General features: G+C 54.5%; 1 protein-coding gene across 1 annotated transcript; it reads right to left on the bottom strand.

Annotated features, from left to right (window-relative positions):
* Positions 1-1,543: 1,543 nt before the first annotated feature.
* LAMC2 (laminin subunit gamma 2) lies at positions 1,544-19,316 on the bottom strand. The gene is made up of 23 exons (XM_009492961.2): positions 19,235-19,316; positions 14,692-14,880; positions 12,080-12,209; positions 11,042-11,140; positions 10,679-10,815; positions 10,168-10,290; positions 9,853-10,042; positions 9,388-9,500; positions 8,855-9,073; positions 7,844-8,023; positions 7,110-7,343; positions 6,728-6,864; positions 6,306-6,459; positions 5,994-6,199; positions 5,637-5,716; positions 5,042-5,179; positions 4,091-4,235; positions 3,691-3,840; positions 3,219-3,333; positions 2,932-3,131; positions 2,194-2,352; positions 2,006-2,105; positions 1,544-1,794 (listed from the first exon to the last, which is right to left on the bottom strand). The coding sequence occupies exons 1-23, from the start codon at positions 19,314-19,316 to the stop codon at positions 1,544-1,546; spliced, it is 3,531 nt and encodes a 1,176-aa protein (XP_009491236.2).
* Positions 19,317-20,360: the final 1,044 nt, after the last annotated feature.

Genomic DNA, 20,360 nt, shown 5'->3' on the forward strand with positions numbered 1-20,360 from the left:
AAGCTGGGAGAGGGCACAGCCAGGACAGCTGACCCAAACTGACCAAAGGGCTATTCCATACCATATGACGTCATGCGCAGTATAGAAACTGGGGGGAGTTGGCCGGGGGGGTAGCGATCACTGCTCGGGAACTGGCTGGGCATCAGTTGGCAAGTGGTGAGCAATTGCATTGTGCATCAATTATTTTGTATATTATTATTTTCCCTTCCTTTTCTGTCCTATTAAACTATTTATCTCAGCCCATGAATTTTACTTCCCCCCCCCCCCCCCCGACTCTCTCCCCCATCCCACTGGTGGTGGGATGTGGTGTTTAGCTGCCTACTGGGTTAAACTGCAACAGACCAGCTCTCAGACATGAGAGCTTGTGGCTGCAGACCCCTGGAGAAAGCCCCTGTTCCTGTGACAAGTGCTGCAGGGTCCTGGGTGCTTGTGCAGAGAGGACACTACCTTGCTTCTCCTGGGCTCTGGGAGACCCAGGAAACTGCCTGGTACTAAACTGGCCCGTCTTGGAAGGAAAGGTTGTGTTTGAGTGTGTAAGGGGATGGTAGGGAGACCTGTGCTTGCCCAGGAGGAGCTCTGACAAGAAAGCCATCCCTCAGGGGCCTTGGGACTCGAAAAGAAGTGTGGGAGAAAGAAAGGGGGTCCTCTCCTCCTGGCTGAAGGGAGCAGGTAGAGCAGGAAAGACTTTCCATTTGAGGAGCCCCAGTAGTTCTCTCCTCTCTTAACCTGCTAGCCTGGGATCGCCTTCTTCCTCCATCCAGCACACCACCCTGAGCTCAAAGACAGCTGGCACATTTTTTTTTCCCTTTAGCGAAACAGTAACCACCTCACTGGGAAGCACCATGGAATACCTGTAGCTTTATGAAAAGGGTCATCAGTGGCATCTGATGCCAAATCTCCAAGCCACAGCAAAACCACACCTGCACCACTCCCAGCAAGGTGAGGACTGGGCAGGGAGGAGAAAGCCACATGAAGCATCACCGACAGCACTGCCCAAAACTCATCTCCCCCAGCTGCCTCACACTGCTCATGCCCTGCCTCCTGAGCGACCAAAGGCAAGGAAGACCCCACAGAGAACATGAGGAGGAGGTGGTGGTGGCAGTGTCCAAAGTAAGGACTAGTAAGGACCTCTAGTCCTTCTGTGTGTGACAAACCAGGAGAGGGGATCCGCAGGGGGTGGAGAACCTCTCAGCCGTGAACTTCAGGCTCTGAACCATGCAAACTCCCAAGGTTGACACCAAGCAACCCCCACCTGCACCTCAGAGAAACAATGTAGGAATGGGCTGTTCCTCAGCCAGTAGCACCTTCATGCAACCAGACATCTCCTTACTCCTGTGGCTGAGGGACGGACTGCTTTGAAAAATCAGGGACTCTCCAGGGCCAGCATGATGATGCGAACTTCAGCTGCCATGCTGAACTTAAGGGTAAGGATCAGTTCAACACAATCAAACGTAGCCGGTCCTGCCGGGTTTGGGAAGGGCAGCTGGGCCAGGCTCTCCTGCCTTCACAGCCTGGCAGGTGCTGCCGCCTTTCCAGAGCTTGCTCACGGCAATTCAATGGCTTTTGTGTTGTAGCAGCCCAGAGGAAGGCTCCTCTGGATATCCTCCAGGTTCTTAATATCTGCCAGGATCTCGTCAATGCTGCTCTCCAGCGTCTGCACCCGAGCCTTCTGCAGCATGGCTGTCTGCTCCAGCTCCGACATCTCTTTCTTCAGCTCCTTGCTTCTGGTTTTGGCTTTGCTAAAATTCATCTCAAGCTGCTTCAGGCCATCCTCATCCACAGCACCAGGCTGGTCTGTTGCACAGAAGGAAAACAAGGAAGAGGGAATCATGGATGGAGGCTGAGGACTAGATCTTTCCAGATACTTCAGCAGCTCCAGCCTGCTGCCCAGCCTGTTTACAGGCATCACCTGAGGCAGCTTCACACACAACTCACAGCACCCCCACCTAGACCCCAGCAGGGACCTGTCTCCCTCCACGCCCTACAGCAGCGGCGCAAAACCTACTGATCAGACGCAGCAGCTCTTCCAGGGCACTCAACGTCTCCTGCACGAACACCCCTGCCTTGCCAGCCTTTGCATGGACCCTCTGAGCTTCCTGAGCTGTCTGAAGAAGGCAAAGTGGCAGCTGTAAGACCAAGTCTCGCTCAAATGTCAACAGGGAAGGGGGCAAGGTGCGGGAGACAGGGACCCACCTCCTGTATCATAGCAGCATCCGCCTCAACCTCTGAGAGCTTCCTCTCAAATTCGCCATCCACTTCCTTGGCCTGGCGCTGTAGGGTGGCCACTGCCTTTTCTAGGGCGAGGACGCCATCGGCCGTCTTGTTGGCTTCCACCTTCAGCCGTGTGATCTCCTAGGGAAGGCAAAGAGACTTTCAGAGCAGCAGACCACGGCTGAAATCGGTCTGGGTGCACTGGGGCATGGAGCTGGTGGAAACTGGTTCCTTCCACAGGGACCCAAAATTATCGCAGGCTGTCATGCATCCTTCATGTGCTCCCACCAGTTGCTCCAGAGAGTTGTTTCTACGGTTATGGCTCAGCCCCTCCTGCAGATATCAGTGAATCCATTGGAAATTACAACATACAGTCTTGGGAATTGAACCCACCAATGCCAAGTCTGGGAGCTTGCAAGCCTGCCAGCAACTGAGACTGTGGAAGTGAAGAATCTCCTTGGTCACCAAAAGGTGGCTACAGAGAGATGCCACAGAGATCCTCACAGGACAAACTTGCCTGCAGAGATCCCCATACACCCATTCATCTACAGCCAACTCTGTTGTCTCTGCAGGATCCACTACAGACAAACATCAGTCAAAAAGTCAGTGCATCAGGTCCACCATGAAGACCCATTGGAGTTGCCAACCACTTCCTCTTCTTCCATGGTTTTCCCTTCCAAACCCTTTTCTGCCAGCAATAGCACCAGGGCTTGCCCTCACCTGCTGGATCCCCATGGCGATCTCCTTCGCTTCCCCTGCTGTGCTGCTGGCTGCCTTGGATTCAGAAGTGGCACTGCCCAGGATTGCTTCAGCTCGGTCTGTCTTCTCCCTGGAACTTGCAACCATGCTGCTGATAATCGGTAGCCTCCTCATGGCATCTTCGGCTTCCCTTCTCTTGTCATCTGCTTGCAGGTTGAACTCTGAAAGAAACGCATGTGGAAATGAAGCTGTGCTACCTTTGTAAGGTCCAACAAGGGAGGGGAAAGGAAGAGTTTCTAGGACATTACCATGGAGGCTCTTCAGGATCTGTTCAACCTCATAGAAGGTGATGTTGCCAGCACTCACGGCTTGCAGGGCTATGCTCCTAGCGAGGTTGGCTCGGGACAGCAGCTGCGTCAGCGTCTGCAACAGGCCAAAGGGACACAGAAGGCAGATGAAGGACACTGTACGGGAGCACTGGACAGTCCCTCAACCAGCTCCAGCCATCCTGAGTCATCTTAGCTCTACATCTTTCCAGAAGCAGGTCTTCAACCTGCCTTACATGGAGGAGATGTACTGGTAAGACCCTGCACCAGCAGCTCTGTGCACACAGTGAGGTCTCCCACTGGCTCCAGAAGACCAAGCCCAAGTGGCTTGGTTTCTGAGGAAGGCGAACAGGCTAGGACAGCATGTAGTAGCAGTGGTGCCATGGGCATCCCATCAGGGCTCCAGCTCATGCTGAAGACAACTCAAGCCACAGCCCCCCAGCCAACCTCTTACCGCTCTCTCGCCCTCTCCCCTCTGCAGCAGCTGCTTGATTTCTTCCTCCCAGCGCCCCACGCGGCTCTGTAGCTGCCTGTACTGTGCCATGTAGGTGTCCACCACGCTCAGGAGAGTGCTGGCATCCTGCTTCAGCCGGGTTGCCTCCCCCTGAAACACAGAGATGCGATGACTGCCTTGGGGGTTCCAGCATCTCCCTGGGAACCACAGCAAGCAGCAACAGATGCTTGTCTCTTTCTCCTTGTGCTGTGGCCAGCTATGGGGGCAAAAGGGTGGGAAGATTTATATCCAATGGCTCCTCAATGGAGACAGAGCCCTGAGAAGGGCTGAGCTGCTGCAGGGAGGGTGTAGCAGGACAGCAAAAGGGGATCTCCTGGTCCTGCAGGCACAACGCCCTCACCTCAAAGGAGCCAATGTCAGTCTTCGTCAAGCGGGACAGAGAGTTGAGGAGCACCAGGCTGCCCTGATAAGCCTTGTCTGCCTCAGAGGCCATCCCATCTGCCTCAGCCTTCAGGCCTCCAGTCAGTGACTTCAGCTCCTCGTACCTGCACGGATGCGAGGTTGAAGAGCATGGCACCAGCCAAGCTGCCAAACCCCACCACAGCATTAATGCTACCTCCTACATTGACTTGTTCATGCTCCCCGAGCCCTCTCCAGAGCCCCACACAGATTTATCATGCTGCAGAAGCTAATGGCAAACATCCCCTGCATCCTAGCCTCTCTGCCAAGCAGGGCATCCGCTGGCTTCTTCCTTGCTCATGCTCCAAAATCCACAGATGTTTCACACCAGGTGAACCCTCACAGGCTCTGCAGTGGCTCTGTTAATCCCTGCCCTACCACTGGATTTTTCCTCCTGCACATCCCTATTCACCTCCTTAACTTCATTTGGGGCCATTGCTCGCACCCCACCAGTGGTGTGCAAAGTCCCAGCACCATGGTGGGCTCTGGACAGGCACCAGCCCAACTAGACAGCATGGGGCTAAATCTACCCTCAGGCTAAACCCAGCCCAGATTTGCAACTGGGTGCAGAGTCTCCCCTGGGAGCCTGTTCACACACATGGCATTAAACCCATTTCCCCAGCTGTGGGCAGGCCCCCGGCTAGCATCATGGTCTGTGGGGTGGGAAGCAGATGCTCTGCAGAGCTGCCGACGCTCCATCTCCACTGCTCTGACGTGCCAGCAACCTAAGTCCAGGCAAGTCTCTGCCTGCCCTGCCTCCAACCGCACGTTTCTGCGACTCAGCTGGGGAGGCAGGGAAGGGGGCACCGACACCCTCCTCCCTCCTTGGCCAACCCCCTCCTCCCTCCCACGTCCCCCCCACAACACGCAGGCGAATGCAGCCTCCACTTACTTCCCGAGCAGCCCTTGCAGGGAGCCAGAGGCAGCCCCCTCTCCAGCAGCGGTAGCACGCACCAGCTCCAGCGCCTGCTGTGCATCTTCCCGTGCCACCTTCGCAGCTTGCTCAATGGTGTTGGCGGCTTGCAGGTGGCTGCAAAGCACAGAGAGGGAGCGAGAAAGGTTTCCCACATGAGTTTTCTCCACCAATTTCCTTTACCATTGTATTCAGCAATGCTGGATCGCACCCTCTCGGGAAATGCAGCGTGCTTGAGAAAGGGACCCATATTTTGCTTGCCCCTCCTGCACCTCCCAAGGGTAGAGGAGCACCAGGGGGGGAGGCAGATGCTACGTGTTCCAACTGGACACCCATGAGCCAACTCTGACCCCAAACACACTGAACACCTCCCTCAAAGGCAACCAAGGACAGCTCTGTGGGGCAGTGAATCCAGACCAGCAGCCACATCTTCCTCTGCTCCAGGGCTGGCACAGAGGTTGTGGCAGCTGCAGCCTGATGGCCAGGCAGGGACCCCCAAAAAGAACATTCTGAGCCCCCAGCAGGATGTCAGTCCTCCTCCCCTTTCTCTTGGCCGACAGCGGGCACAACTCACCTGTTTGCCAGTCTTAGAGCCTCCTGGGCCAGCAGCAAGAACTGATTTGAGCCCCCGGGAAGGTCTGAAACAGGAATGGTCTGAGGGAGGGAGGAAGAGAGGCATGAGTGCTCTTCCCTGCCCTCCAGCCAATTCAGCATTGAAAGAGGCAACTGTGGTATGTTAAACCTCCACAGCCCCCCAAATACACCTGCCAGCACCTCTCCAGGTCCCAGCCTTATAGAAAGGGCCACCAGAACATATTCTGCACTCAGAAAATATACGTAATAACTGGAATACGTTAAATTCTTGCTCTCTCCATGGATTTTTTTCAGCCCTGGGCTAGACTAGGAGTGCACCGCACAAGGATGCTCTTACCACCTGATGCAGAGCAGCTCTGCTGCGGTCCAGGTCCAGCCTGGCTCTCTCCAGCAACTGCCGGGTGTCCTGCACCTGCCTCTCATACTGGCTCCCGAGAGACCTCAGCCTCTCCATCGTTGCCTTGATCTCATCCAAGCGGCTCTGCGAGCTGGACCGTTGCCCCTTCATCCTAGCCACATGACTTTCCAGAGACCTGTCAGAGGCTGGTGAGAAGGAAAGAGGCAAGCTGAAGAGAAACTCATCGCTGAGCAAAACCGTCCCCTGAAACGGCACAGATGGCCCCATCTGAGGGCAGTGGGTGAGTGGTACCTTGTAGGCTCAGGGCTTCCCTAAGGATGGTCCGCAGCATCTCCTCAGCCATCTGCATCCTCCCCTCCAGCTCCTGGCTCTCGGCCCCACCGCCAGCTTGCACCTCCGAGAACAGCAGCTCCAATTCCGCCAGCTGCTGCAGGTACAGGTCCACCTGCAACCACAGCAGACCTGGCCGTCAGCCAGCAGGACACTGAACCCATGATGAAAAGACCAGGGTGGGAACCAGGTCCACAGTCTGGCCTTCTGGCCAGATGGAGAGCAGAGCGAGGGCTTTTATCAGTTGAATCAGGTACAAATCCAAAGTTCAGGCATGGCCTGCAAAATCACTTTTCACTCACACCAGGAGGAGATGCTTGAGGGTAAGTGTATCTCTGCTCCCCTTTCTGCTCAGTGGCCCCGGGGCCAGCAGAGATGCTCACCTGTGCTTTCACCTGGCCATAGCAAGCCGGGCATTCGCTCTCTTCACAGCTGGGACCCTCAAAGCCAGGCTTGCAGATGCAGCTTCCATCGCTCCCGCACTTCAGAGGCTCAGCACCAGCTGAGTCACAGGCACAGGCTGTGGGTAGAGTGGCGCAGGTTCAATGGAGCCTGTCCCCACCTAAAGTCTCAGCATGTTCACCCTTCCATCCACCCGCTCCTCCCACTTTCCTCCCACTGTTTAACCCCATGCTCCAGTTCCTGCCCTCCACTCCCACTTTCCAGCCTTAGCTTTTTGCAGCATCCCCCTTCCCATCAAGCCACCCTGTGCTCCAGCATGGATTTTCTTACTCAGCCCCAGCTCAAACAGTTCCTGGCTCTCACCTCTGCACTTGTCAGCAGGATCAGGGGCCAGGGGGTTCCCGAAGAAGCCGTCTTTGCAGCGGTCACAGTAGAAGCCGGCAGTGTTGTAGATGCATTTGAGGCACTCGCCCGTCCGGCGATCGCAGTTCCCCACAGCGTTGGGCTCCACGTTGCCATTGCACTGACATGGCTGGCAGGGCCGGGAAGCCACTGGATCTCCAAAATAGCCATCGGCACAGTACTTGCAGTTGGCCCCTGGGAAAGGAGAGATGAGGAGAAGATCACACTCTTGCCCAGAATGTAGAGGCTGCCTCACTCACTCTGCCCCACAGAAATGGGGCCATTCAGCCCCATCAGAGCCAGCACAACACCATCTCCACTCTCCTCACCACCATGGCCAACACACAATACTCCAGGCAGGCTCTCGAAAGCTGGGTGCAATGACTGACCTGAGGCAAGTCATTTGCTATTCGGTTTTTTCCCTATTTTTCTATTCCCTCTCCCTCCCCACCCATCCTTTTTCCATCCACGTTATCTGGTTAGACAAGAACCTTTCCCAGATCAGGGCAATGCGTGTTTACACAGCCCTTCCTTAGGGCTGAAACTGCCACAGGAGCAGCAGCACCGTAGGCAAGCCAGGCTGAGAAGATGGGATGATCTGCCCAGCTCTAAGCATCCTGGCCCACTGACGCCGTGTCTCCCCATTGAAGCTCCAGCGAAAGGCAGAGTAGAAGCAACCTGGGGGAGAGCATTACCGGCAGCTCCAGGAGGGCAGCGGTCACAGACGACCTCCTCGCCGCCTGGCAGTACCGAGCAGCCTTGGCCATTGCCGCAGGGGCATGCCCTGCAGCCGTACAGCTGCCGGGGGTCTCGGTAGAAGCCAAAAGGGCAGCTGACACTATTGGCCACGTTTTCGTCTCCCGAGTAGCATTCACCTGAAGGAGGAAGGAAAGGGCTTAGGGCAGTGTGCTTTCACCCTCAGTGGGACACCCTCCACCACTCCACCTCCTGGCCACCCCATGACACCCACTGCAGCACAAGCACCTGTGGTCCAGCACCCTCCACCGGAGCCCTCGCAATCCCCACGCCTGCCCACACGTGCTCCATTTCTCTGCCCATCAGTCCTTCACCACGCAGGAGGGACTGTGCCCTGCTTTTGCAATGGGGGCCCAGTGAGATACCACCAAGGAGCCCATCCCAGCACATGGAGGCTGGCCATCACCACCCAAAGGTGGCTGAATCTTGTTTTTCACAGCTCATATAGCTCCTGAGGAGCCACACACTGCCTTTTGTGCCTGCTGATCAATGCTCAGATATTTGGAAATTCCAATTCAGATTTGGAAAATAGTGACAGCTTAACTTTGCATTACTTTGGCTTTACATGGCAACACTGTGGGCTATTTTAACACGACGGGTAGTAAAACCTGTTTACATCCCTGATATCTACTGACACCATGTTTACCTCTAAAACAAAAAGTCAGAAGATTTTTAATGTTATCCAAGCAGTAGGAGATGTTTTTCCCTCTCCAATGAGCATCATCTAAGCCTGATTTGATCCCATACCTTTCCTTTATTTTTGGCCACAGCACTTCTAGGCTTTGGGGAGTTTTACCCATGATGTTGCCTGCACTCCAGCCCCCCAAGCCAGGGATCTAGCCCCACTCAGTGCCCCCCATGCACCCTTATAGCTCAATTCTCATGACACAGGCAGATGCCCTGCGATCCCATACTCTCCACAAGCACAACATGGTGGTGGCTTCTCTTACCAGTGTCGGGATCACAAATTCCTCCCCCCTGGCAATTGCACAGCACGCAGATGCTGAACGGCCCCAGGCCAGGGGCATCTCTGCGGTAGCCAGGGGCACACCTCTCACAGAACTGCCCCTGGTACCCCACCGGGCACTCGCAGTGCTCCACCCAGCGAGCGGGGACTCCAGTGACAGGCTGTGCCGACACCAAGGTGATGTTGTCGATGTAGCCGGTGCCTGGAGGGAGATACAGCTGGTCACCTGTGGGGGCCAGCAGCTCCACCTGCAAGTCCCCCACACCCAGGACCTGCACAAGTTGCATGTTTCATTACAACATCCGCGGGCAGATAGACCAAAGCCAAGGCTTTGCTGTCCCCACTGTTGCCATCCTGCTCAATCTTTTAATAATTTAATCTGGCCTATCTTAGGGCACTTTTTATTATTATAATTATTTTTTAATACCGTTTAGCACAGGCGTCTCTGTCTGGAGACTTGGCATCTCCAGCAACAAAGCAGCCAACCTTGTGCTTGCAAGCTCTCCCCCCACTTACTGTACTCTCCAAAGGTGGCTCGGATCCAGAGAGCTGTCAGGTTTCCCAGCAGCCTGCGATATTCAAAGTGATTCAGCCTCGGGCTCCACTTGCTGCTTGGGTGCTCGTCCAACCTGCCCATGGAAGGGGGGATAAGTGGAACCGGTTTCAAGAAAATGAGATGCCTCATCAAGAAAATGCAACAGCCCCCACCCATCTCCCTCTTGAGCCCAAGGCTTCGGGAGACAACATCCGCCCATGAGACTGACCCCAAGCAAAGTACCCAGCCCAACCTCAAGCCAGATTATCTACCACCCCTCTCACAAAGTAACCTTCTCATTCAGAAGAGAAGCACCTGAAATGCCTCCAGCTCAAACCAAGTAACCGTTTGCCTTGTCTGAGGGATCACAGCTAAATCCAGGAGCTCCCTGAAGCTGCAGCCTTTCTTGTTCATCCTGCCCCAAACGCCCCAATATCCCCCTTTACCTGAATGTGTATGTCTGGCTGATGCCACAGGGCAAGACCTTCCCCTGGGGTAAGAAGGGAGCAGTGACTCTCAGGCCATGTCCTTCCAGGACCACGTCATGCTGGGATGGCTGGCGTCCCCCTCGGTCCAGGCGGTAATCAAAGGAGAGCGTCTGGCCATAGCTCAGCTGCTGGTTCCCAAGGAATTTCGCTGTGAAGGGAAGGAAGAAAATTAAAGGCTTAAAATCTTGCCTTCCTCCTAAAGGCTCAGTTCACAGGATCAGACCAAGCAAAGGGGACACTGACACCTCTCCCCTACACCAATCCCGCACCTACCTGGCGCCACGAAGTATATGGGCTCCGATCTCCTTGCCGCTATGAAGGCATCCTGATGGCGTGGGGACCACTGGAGCTGGGCTGGGGACCCACTTTCATGGATGCCTCGCCAGCCTTCAGCACCTGGAGCACCCACAAGGAGCAGTCAGCAGGGACAGGGAAGGTGTTTCCCAGACTCCAGCATCTTTCTGGAGCTGTGTCTTATCAAAACTCGGGCTTCCTACCCCTTGACCTCCAAGGGGACAGCACAGTATCCCCGTGCTGATACATCTGCAAATAAGCTAGGCTGGGCATGGGGCTCTCCTCCCAGGTGGCAGGAAAGACATGATGAAGCAAGCCTACGCTCCCCCCCACCCTCGCGCCCTACTTCTGCCTACAACCAAGCCATCCCACCCATCAAAGCACAGGGACTCCCAGCAGGGCTGTGAACCAGGCGGCTCCTCCAGCACATCAAAGAGAAGGGATGGCAAACACCCCCAGAAGCCACAGGGATGTCCTGCTTGGGCTTCACCTTGCTGGAAGGTAGAGGTGATGTTGTAGATGCTGTAGTTCTCTGCGCTGACACACGCAGCTGAGTGCCCATAGCAAAAGCAGGGGGAGCATCCCATGGGGTTTCTGGCATCCAAGTTATAGAAGTTTCGCTTGCACCTGAGAAAATGCAAGAAGATGACAATGTTCAAGTCTGTTTTCTCCTCTTCCTGGCCAACATAACCAGCCCTCTAACAACAGCCACACAACACAGCCATCGCCATGGTCCAAGGTCATCGCCAGGCTGAGATGGTGAGATAGGCGTGCGGGCACTGCCAGGGGTGCAACTGCCAGGGACATGGAGGACAAGCCACACAGTGGTCCGGCAAGTCCTCCTGATACCCACCTCTCACACCGCTCTCCAGTAGTGCTTGCCTTGCAGACACAGCGGCCGGAGACGCAGCCCCCCGTGCTGCCAGCTGGGTCACACTCACACTGCAGGCTCCTGCAACAGTGACAGTGGGAACCTCCACTTGGGTTTCCAGCTCAGCCTGGGAGCTCAGTGCCCCCCAGCTGTCATATAAGATGGCAGAGAATCCCCCCCCAGCTACCAGTCCCATGCTAGAAGGGGAAAAATAATCAGCAGAGCCATGTCTCTAAGTAATCCAGCTGCAGCAGTATGGATGCCAGGCTGAGATGGTGCCCAGTGCTACTGGTCTAGGACACCTCAGAGCATCAGCTTGCAACTATTCCAGATGCCTCTCTTTAGCAAGACCCATCTACAAGAGCAAAGCAAAGCTTTTCTGAGCTTAATAAAACCTGGCTGAGCTTAATAGACCCTGGCTGAGCTCCAACAGGCAACAACACACCAGGGAGGCTTGGGCAAGAGGCCAGGCACAGCAGCATGGCTGCAGGCAGCCACCCCTCACCCTCACCCTATGCCTGCTGGGAGGCTTGAAGGAGCAATGGCAGGATGAAGCGAGAGAGAACACAGCGCTGAGGAAACCAAACCAGAAACACTTTGAAAGGTGTTCAAACAAGGCTCTGTGCAAAGGAAGGAGTCGATTTTTGCATGCATATGTTTGCATAGGGGCAGTCCTTGTGAGTGGCACCGACTGGGCAGATCCACATGTGGGCGGGTTTTATCTTACACAGCTAGCCTGGCTGGTGCCTGTTTGGCATTATCTGTGTAATAAAGCAATTACTTTTCTCTGGTGTTGACGCTGTTGTGTGGCAGCAAGCTCTGTGGGCTGGAAGTAAGGTCCAGGCCCGCTTGAGCCTGCTGTCTCCCGGTGACATTAGCTTAGGGCTGTCGGTGTGCTGCCATGAAACAAACTGCCTCTGCCCCTGCATGGGGTGATTTCAGCCAGTACAGGCTCTTTACAGTGGCTGAGAGGTTGTCCCTCCAGCTGTCCCCATGCCACCGATGGTCGCCAGCACTTACTGCCCGTTCCTCCGGCACCCAGCCTCAGACAGGGACTCAAAGCCCGGCTGGCATTGGTCGCACTTCTTGCCCATCACACCGGGTTTGCAGCTGCACCGGCCGTCACTGTCACACTGCGGGCTAAGGGCGCCTGCGGAAAGGGGGGAAGGAGAGGTTTGGACAGGCACCTCCCCGTGCCCTCCTGGCAGGACAGGGAAGCAAAGCACCACACTGTCATTGCAGCACCAACCCAATCTCAGTCACAGGTCCCCCCCGAGGTTCCAGCACAGGGCTGAGACCCCAGGTCTGGCTGTTAAAGCTGCTCCAGCCTCCCCGACTTTATGCAGGAGACTTGGAGGAAATAAATCCCAGCAGGCATTGACCAGATGCCCAGGACAAGGATCATCTTCCCCACTATAAAGGTCATTGCAAAGGACAAGATGGGCTCCAGGGCACACAAACCAAGCAGAGAATTAGTACTTCTTTGCCGGACTCTCTGCTAGTAGACATCTGTGCAACTTGATTTTGGTGCCACCACAAGGACTGTATGGGGCCAAGAGCCATGGTAGGCTCTTTCATTTCTGACCTACCACTGTGCACATGCAGGCACCAAGGGGAGAGGATACCAGAGCCACAGGCAGCCATCCTGCTGCTGGGCCCTCCCCTGCATGCCAGTGTGGTGGGCACCCATGGGGATATTCACCCTCCCACCACCTCAAAGCCTATTGCTCTGTCCTCTTGCCATCTGTTTTGTTATGTCCAGGTGGTGCTTCTAAGTGATATTCCTGCATCGACAGAGAGCAACAGGCATTTCAGTGTCTACAGCACCTCAGTACAAGAGGCATAAGCTACCTACTGCAGAGCAAGCCAAAACCTGATGAGGATGAAGGAGCCATCACATCTACTGTGTAACCACGACAAGACCCACAGAAAACACCCCAGAGCTAGAAATCCCATCTCATAGCATTGCAGCCTGTAAAAAGCCGCCAAAGGAGCTGGAGAGGCTTCAGCTTCCTGTCCGTCCCCAAGTGCTGCAGCACTTTGCACCACCTCCTCTCCTGAGGCGCAACACAGTGAACTCAGGAATTATCCTTTCGTTTTTACAACGCAATTAAAAGCCTTTGTGGAGCCCGCCAAATATTGCAACACCCAGGAAGCAGCAGCCTGACTCACAAAGCTGGCAAAAGCCATCACTCCCATGCTGGGGTTTGGCCACTGTCCTTGAGATAAGGATGGCAGCCAGGAGGGGCAAGCAGCTCCTGCTGGGTGTCAGCAGGTTCATGGCCACCTGCCAAATTCAGGGCAGAGCAGAGCAGGGTCCCTATCAGCAAGGCAGAGATTGTTGTTTGAGATGCTTGGGGGAAGGGATGCCATCCAGAGAGACCTTGACAGGCTGGAGGAATGGGCCCATGCGGTCATCATGAAGTTCAGTAAGGTCAAGTGCAAGGTCCTGCACTTGGGACAGGGCAATTCCCAATATCAGTACTGACTGGGGGATGGATAGATGGAGCGCAGCTCTGCAGAGAAGGACTTGAGGGTACTGGTGGATGAAAAGTTGGACGTGAGCTGACAATGTGTGCTCGCAGCCCAGAAAACCAATCGTGTCCTGGGTGCATCACCAGCAGTGTGGCCAGCAGGTCAGAGGGGGGTGATGCTCCTCCTCTACTCTCGTGACACCCCATCTGGAGTACTGCATCCAGCTCTGGGGTCCCCAATGCAAAGTATGGACCTGTTAGAGCAGTTCCAGAGGAGGTCATGAAAGTGGTCAGAGGGCTGGAACACTTCCGCTATGGAGAAAAGCCGAGAGAGTTGGGGTTGTTCAGCCTGGAGAAGAGAATACTGCAGGAAGACCTTTACTGAAGCCTTTCAATATCTAAAGGGGACTCAATATATGAAAGCGAGTTCAGCAAAGGCTTTTAATTGCATCGTAAAAGCAGAAAGATAATTCCTGAGTTCACAGTGCTGTGCCTTGGGAGGGGATGTGGTACAAAACCAGACAGACTTTTTACCAGGGTCTGTAGTGACAGAACAAGGGGCAAAGGTTTTAAACTGAAAGAGAGGAGGTTCAGATTGGACATAAGGAAGAAAATGTTTTATGATGAGAGTGGTGGGACACTGGAACAGTCCACCCAGAGAAGTTGTGGATGCCCCATCATTGGAAGTGTTCAAGGTCAGCTTGGACAGGGCTTTGAGCAACCTGATCTAGTAAAAGATGTCCCTGGCCATAGCAGGGGAGTTGGACTAGATGATCTTTGAAGGTCCCTTCCAACCCAAACCATTCGGTGAATCTGTGATTATTTTGGGGGGCAGGTGAGTTTTGAAGCCTGGCTGCAGCCTGGAGCTGCTGAGGGGTTCGAAACGCCCAGCACCGAGCGGCGAAGCGCCCAGGAGGAGGAGCTCCTATGACTACCATGCAGCAACACAGTGCTGGGCTCTGGCACCTCCCCAGATAACCCCACCTGGAGCCAAGCCTTCCCCACGCACTCCTCCTGCAATGCTCTGGTCTGGTGTGTAGGGACCCAGAGCCTGACCTAGCCCACGTGCACAGCAGGGCTGAGGGACACGCAGAGCAGCAGGCGCTTTAAGCCCCACTACACCCCTGACCCAACCCCGTCCCCTCCCGGCCCACTTACCCTGGGGGTGGCAGTGGCAGGGCAGGCAGCAGTCCTCCTCCCGCTGGCGGAAGAAGCCCTCCTTGCAGCGCTCACAGTGGGTGCCCTCCGTGTTGCCCAGGCAGCCGAGGCAGCGGTACCCATTCCCTGTCTCCCTCAGGAGGTGCCAGTCAAAGATGCACTGCCTGGACATCCCATTGCAGTCACAGACTGGGGAGAGGAGAGAGACATCTCAAATGATGCTTAGAGATAAGTGCACCAGATATGAAGCTGCAAGCCCACCCTGATGCCCAAGGAACAAACCCAGGCGATGCAAACCTCCTCTTCTTGCTCTGCTAATAACGAGCCCCATCCCCTCATCTCTGCGCTTGTCCCCACGTGTCTGCATCCATCAGCCACCCACATGCCACCAATGCCTGCACTGTGCTCCACATCACCACGCTTCGGAGCAATGCCCGGTTTCACTGCCAACACAGCTGAGGATGGACCAAACCCCCTCAGCCAAACAGCCCCACTCCAGAGCACAGCATGGCCAGGTATGTTCTCCACCCTTTCAGAGGCCTTCCAACACAACAAGGTCTTTGAGCGAGCAGAGATGGTAAACAAAACCCTAAACCTTGTCCTGATAAAAGCATGGGCAACTTTACTGGTGGCTTCAGGGAAAAGGGAAAGATCCCTGAGGTTATGCTTGGTTTCACCCAGCCTCTGACCAGGAGCAAGCCCAGAAGGAAAAGCACGACCAACTTCCACCAGGTCCCTTCATGTAGGTCTGTGATGCAAGTGTCCTCCTGGCCAAGCGCAGGGGTGATGAGCAGTGGTTTGTGATCAGAGGAGCTAGGTGGAAGCGTACCAGCTGAGAGGGAGATTAAAAAAAGGTTTTGGCAGGATTACACCCCACCCTCCCCAGGAAGAAAAGCTGCAGCTGCCAACATCGCTGCATGATGGATGCCAGGAAGGACAGGCATGAGATTTTGCATCCCACTACAGCCAGGAGAGACGGGACCTCTGGAGAGCAGACTGGCAGATATGTCACCAGACATGCCAGCTCCAGCACTCTTCTTCATTGCCTTACCCAGGTCTTCTCTTGAAGCCACCTCTCATCTACTTGCCAACCCCTCAGCAGCCAGTACTGGAGTGTTTAAGCCTGAGGACCTTTATTTCTGATGAGTTCCTTAGTGCCATGGAGGAGAGCAGACATGGTTGAGAGGATGGTTGGCAAAGACAGGCAGGAGAAGGAAACACCCTGAGGGAAAAAGCAGGCTGTGCAGGGGTGAAGAGCCTGATGACGAGCTGCTCCAAACCACCCCAATGCTGCCATGGGATCCTCAACATCCCTCAGAGAAACTCTGCTCACTGCTGACCTTCATGGGACATGAAATGTGGTCCCCAGATGCCTATCCCAGCTCAGGTCACTTCTGACAGCATGGGGAGGTGGAGGGAATCCACGAGCAAGCAGAAATCTGCAGCGTGGATGCAGACAGCAAATTGTACTTGATACATGTGTATCAAGATACTCTTTCCCAGCGTGCTTCTGGCACAGCTTAGCCCGAGGGTACAAGGTCCCTGTCCTCTGCATCTGTGATTCCTGGGACCAGGCGAAGCCTCCTGCGCTCACCACCCAAGCACGCAATGCCCAGTGCTCACACCTGGGCACCGCCTGCCACCCTTGCACACACCCATTAACACCTGCATACCAGACGAAGGCACTCAGCAAGCAGCAGCCAAGCCTGCTGCCAAGAAGAGAGATGACCTCATGCACCAGCAAACGGAGAGAGATTTTTCCAACTCTGGCAAACACAGTTCTTCCCTTGCAGCCTGGCTGCCAGGAGACAGATCCAGCTGCAGAAGGTCTTCTGCCACCCCAGCCTGCTAGGAAGGGATCTGCAGATGCAGAAGTCCTGCCTCTTGGGGTATGAGAAAGCATCTAGAGCTTCAGTGGACATCATGAGTGACCAAAGGGCAGAGACAATACAAACCACCCACCAAAAGCAGCAGCGCAGGACTTTCTCAAGGTATTTGTGCTCACCTTCACAGCAGGACCGCCTGGGGTCAATCCCACCCCTCATCTCTCCACACTAAAGCTGTTAAACTCCACCCATGCGTCACCCTATGTCGATGTAATCCAGAGGATTTACTGGGTTGCTAGATTACAGGCACGAGCACCATTCCCCCAGGGAATGAAAACCTTTTTTCAGGTCTTGATCTAAGGCTGCAGCATGTTCAGAGCGAGCTCTCCAGCCCTGGCACTGATTCAGGTCTCATTTAAGATGCTGTTGCAGATTAGTGCCACCACCTCACCTGCATAGCTCTTCCTGTTGCTGGTCTTCTCCTGGAAACCTGAGAACTCAGGCGGGTTAAATCTTTACCAAGAGTGAGGCACTGGAGTTGCTAACGAGATGGAGCATGCCAGAGCTGCTAGGAGATGAGGACCAACTGAGGACAGGATCCTTTTTGTATCCAGGTGCCCTGAGGCTGTACCCTGAGATCATCCATTTCTCAGGCAGCTGTGGAGAAGAACAGGCTCCACAGAGGAGAAGCTTTGCAGCTGGATTTCTTAAGCACTGCATCGGGATGAAGGAGGTCTGAGGTATGCATCCAGCAGAACATCATTCCCCCAACTCCTGCCCAGCAGAATAAGGCACGAAAAACACTTGTTTGCTACGCTGAGACAAATTCCTGCATCAGAAAGGCTCAGAGAAGGAGACAGGCAGCTTCGGACCTCTTAAACTGTCATCTTAAATTCACAAAAACAGAAAACAAGGTTGGCCCTGGTTCTGCAAGGAGCAGAACTGGTAGCTCCATACATATGGGCTGGTCTGCAAGGACTACTCCGTTCATCAGTGGATCAACGGAGCTTTGCATGCAACGAAGCCTCCACGACAACACAAGCCATTCCCCACTCCATGCTTTTGGGGCAGTGACCCAGAAGGCTGGCCCATCTGCTCTGCCAAGTCCTGGGCTTCCCCATCACCCAGCTCTGCAGCTTTCTCACTGCGGGAAGACCTGCCTGTGCCTCCTGGGGTCCATCAGCATCAGCAGGGAGAGACCATGCACTGGGAGCCAAAACCTGCCATTTGGTGCCTTATACTTGCCAACACACCAAGTTAAGACACCTCATTGGCACGGTGGAGCTCTGACCTCCACACCCCAACTCTTCCCCAAACCCTGGGAGATCCCTTCAGCCATCAAGTACAGGCACAGACCACCAAGGCAAATGCACGCTTGCTCAGACAAGGCTCTGCACAGTTCAGAGTACAAGCACCCCAACCTCTGCCACTCAACCAGATCGTATGTAAACCCAATTTGACTCAAGCAGTTCATTTGCAAGCAAAATGGGATTACGTGTGCTAATTACAAGCAGGCAACTAGTGCCAGGACCAGAGGAGTAACAGCACGAGAGACTAATTCATGCCATCGAACAAACTCGGAAAGCCTGCTGCAGCATAAAATCATGGCCAGTTATCAACTGTCCCTTTTACATACACACAGAAATAGGTTCAAGAGTCCATGGAAAAGCTGCAGTTGCCTATAAGCTGCCAGGAAGCAGGGGGGCGGGGAAATCTACATCAGGATTTAAAAACTTGCATGCAGGTAAGGCTGCTGTAATAATTATCCAAGTTGCAAGTAAAGCAAATCACATCTCTTTTTCTTAAAACAAACCAACCCCCCCTCCCCCAACCCACTTATTCATTACTTTTTTTCCGCTATCATGGTACACTGCTCTAAAAGGAAAACTGATAAAGGACCAATTCAAGCCCAGCGAGCATATTTCAGAACACTAGTACTGCAGAAGAAAAAAAAAAAATTTGAAATCGCTCAGTATTTACAAAATATATGCAAAGACCTGATTTTGGCCAAACATACCCATCTCCAGATTATAAACTAATACAACTGAAACCTTGACATTGAATTACCACTAGGCTGAACGCGCTTAAATGTCCCTGCATCGACCTCTCCACTACAATTGCAGATGCCAGAGGATCCTCTGGATTTTTAAAGCTTGCCATCAATCTACGTAGTGCAGGAGACTCGCTGCCTCCCACAGGGTGCAGTGGGGCTGTGGGCACCTCCTAAGCCCCACAGACTCACACAAAATACAAACACCACACGTGTTGCTACAGCAAACTGGATCCTGGATGCTTCCAGCTCTTTCTCAGTCTTAGGGAATGTTTTGGTTACAGCAGCAGCGGGCAGATAAGCCACCGTTCCCTGGGCAATGCTTGTGCTCACGCCCAAATGCCACCCAAGTAGCAAGGCTTTATACAGAAAGCAATAAAGTAATTGCACATAAATAAGTTATTTAAAGGGGGGTGCCAGCAAAAAAACCAGAGTCTAAATGCTCATGCAATATTTAACCACAGAGGAAATGTAAGGAGAAGCACCTACAGGTCCAATTTTAATCCCAAAGGCGGGAGGGGAGAGCGCCCTAGCAGGGTGCTGCGGCACCCAGCTGGCTCCCGGTTACCGGGACTCTCCAGCACTGGGGCAGGGCTGCGAGCAAAGCCGCTAGCGGGATTGCACGTCAGCACACAAGCAGGAACAGCCGACCTTCCCGAAGCCTCACCTTCTCCTCCGTTGGCGCTCAGGGCTGCGGGCAGGAAAGACACCACGAGGCAACACAGGGCCAGGAGCCAGCACCCAGCCATTTTTTGTGCTGGGGAGCGCAAGGCGCCCACTCCAGCCGGCGATGGTGGGGCTCACGACTGGCTGCCTATTGCTTTTTTTTCAGGTGTTTTTTATCGGCTGCTCCACCTGAGTCACTCCCAACAGGAAGAGCGCGTGTGCTGTGGGCTGACTCACCCTGAGCAAGGAGAGCCCAGCCCAGGGAGTGCAGACAGGCGTGCGGCTGCCCCGTACCATCAAGAGAGAAGCATCGACGGGGCGCAGCACCCCGAGGACCTCCTGCCTGCACCCTCCTAGGGGTGCTGGCTCATGGGGAAAAAATAAATGTAGCTGCAGCCCCCGCAGGCACCCCTCCTGCCCATCCCGCTCACCCAGCTCCATCCCACCCACTGTCACTGCCTCCACAGCACCGGTGCTGGCTGGGGAGAGCCGGGCTGCCCGGGCACGCAGGAGGCTTGCAGGGAGCTAAATGAGACACGATGAGCTCACGGGAAGCCTGGGGAGGGTGGATGGGCACTGCCTGGTCACCAGCCAGGTCCAGCCAACCAAACCGCAAGGGCAGGGCTCAAAACCAGCCAGAAGAGGTGACTAGCAGGACTCATAGCCAAGGGCTGCTGGGGATGCAAAAAGACCACAAGGACAGCTTGGACACATACTCAGAAAGCAGATCTATAGGGATTTACCAGACAAGCGTCAGGTTCAGGAAATCCCCAGACCTAGAAAAGGGGTGGAGGCCTGGAATCATCACACATGTTTGTCTGCTTTTGCTCCTGAGATAGAAAATAAGGTTACATGGGTCCTTGGCCTGACCTAGTACAGCCACTTTTATGCTAGAAAGAGGATGAGGAGTGCAGACAGAGGGGAAAAGGCTTGCCTGGTGGCGCTGATGGAGCCAGGATGAGGATCCCAGGCTCCACAGCCCCAGGTCCATTAGCATTTTGGTCTCAAGGGTAGCCAGTAAGCCACACAAGACATGAAGGCCAATTCCACCTTGCTCCTCACCTTTGCCTTGGAGGAGGACATGACCACTTCTACAGGGGAAGAGAGAAATCTGGAGGCAGGGGTCC

The sequence above is a fragment of the Pelecanus crispus genome, chromosome 5, assembly GCF_030463565.1.
Source record: "Pelecanus crispus isolate bPelCri1 chromosome 5, bPelCri1.pri, whole genome shotgun sequence".
NCBI lineage: Eukaryota > Metazoa > Chordata > Aves > Pelecaniformes > Pelecanidae > Pelecanus > Pelecanus crispus.

Coding starts and splice junctions, on each gene's coding strand:
- LAMC2 (XM_009492961.2), bottom strand. CDS start 19,316: ATGGCTGGGTGCTGGCTCCTGGCCCTGTGTTGCCTCGTGGTGTCTTTC. Junction 6,865..7,109: donor TCCTGCTGACAAGTGCAGAG/GTGAGAGCCAGG, acceptor CTCTACCCACAG/CCTGTGCCTGTGACTCAGCT. Junction 3,132..3,218: donor GATCCTGAAGAGCCTCCATG/GTAATGTCCTAG, acceptor CGTTTCTTTCAG/AGTTCAACCTGCAAGCAGAT.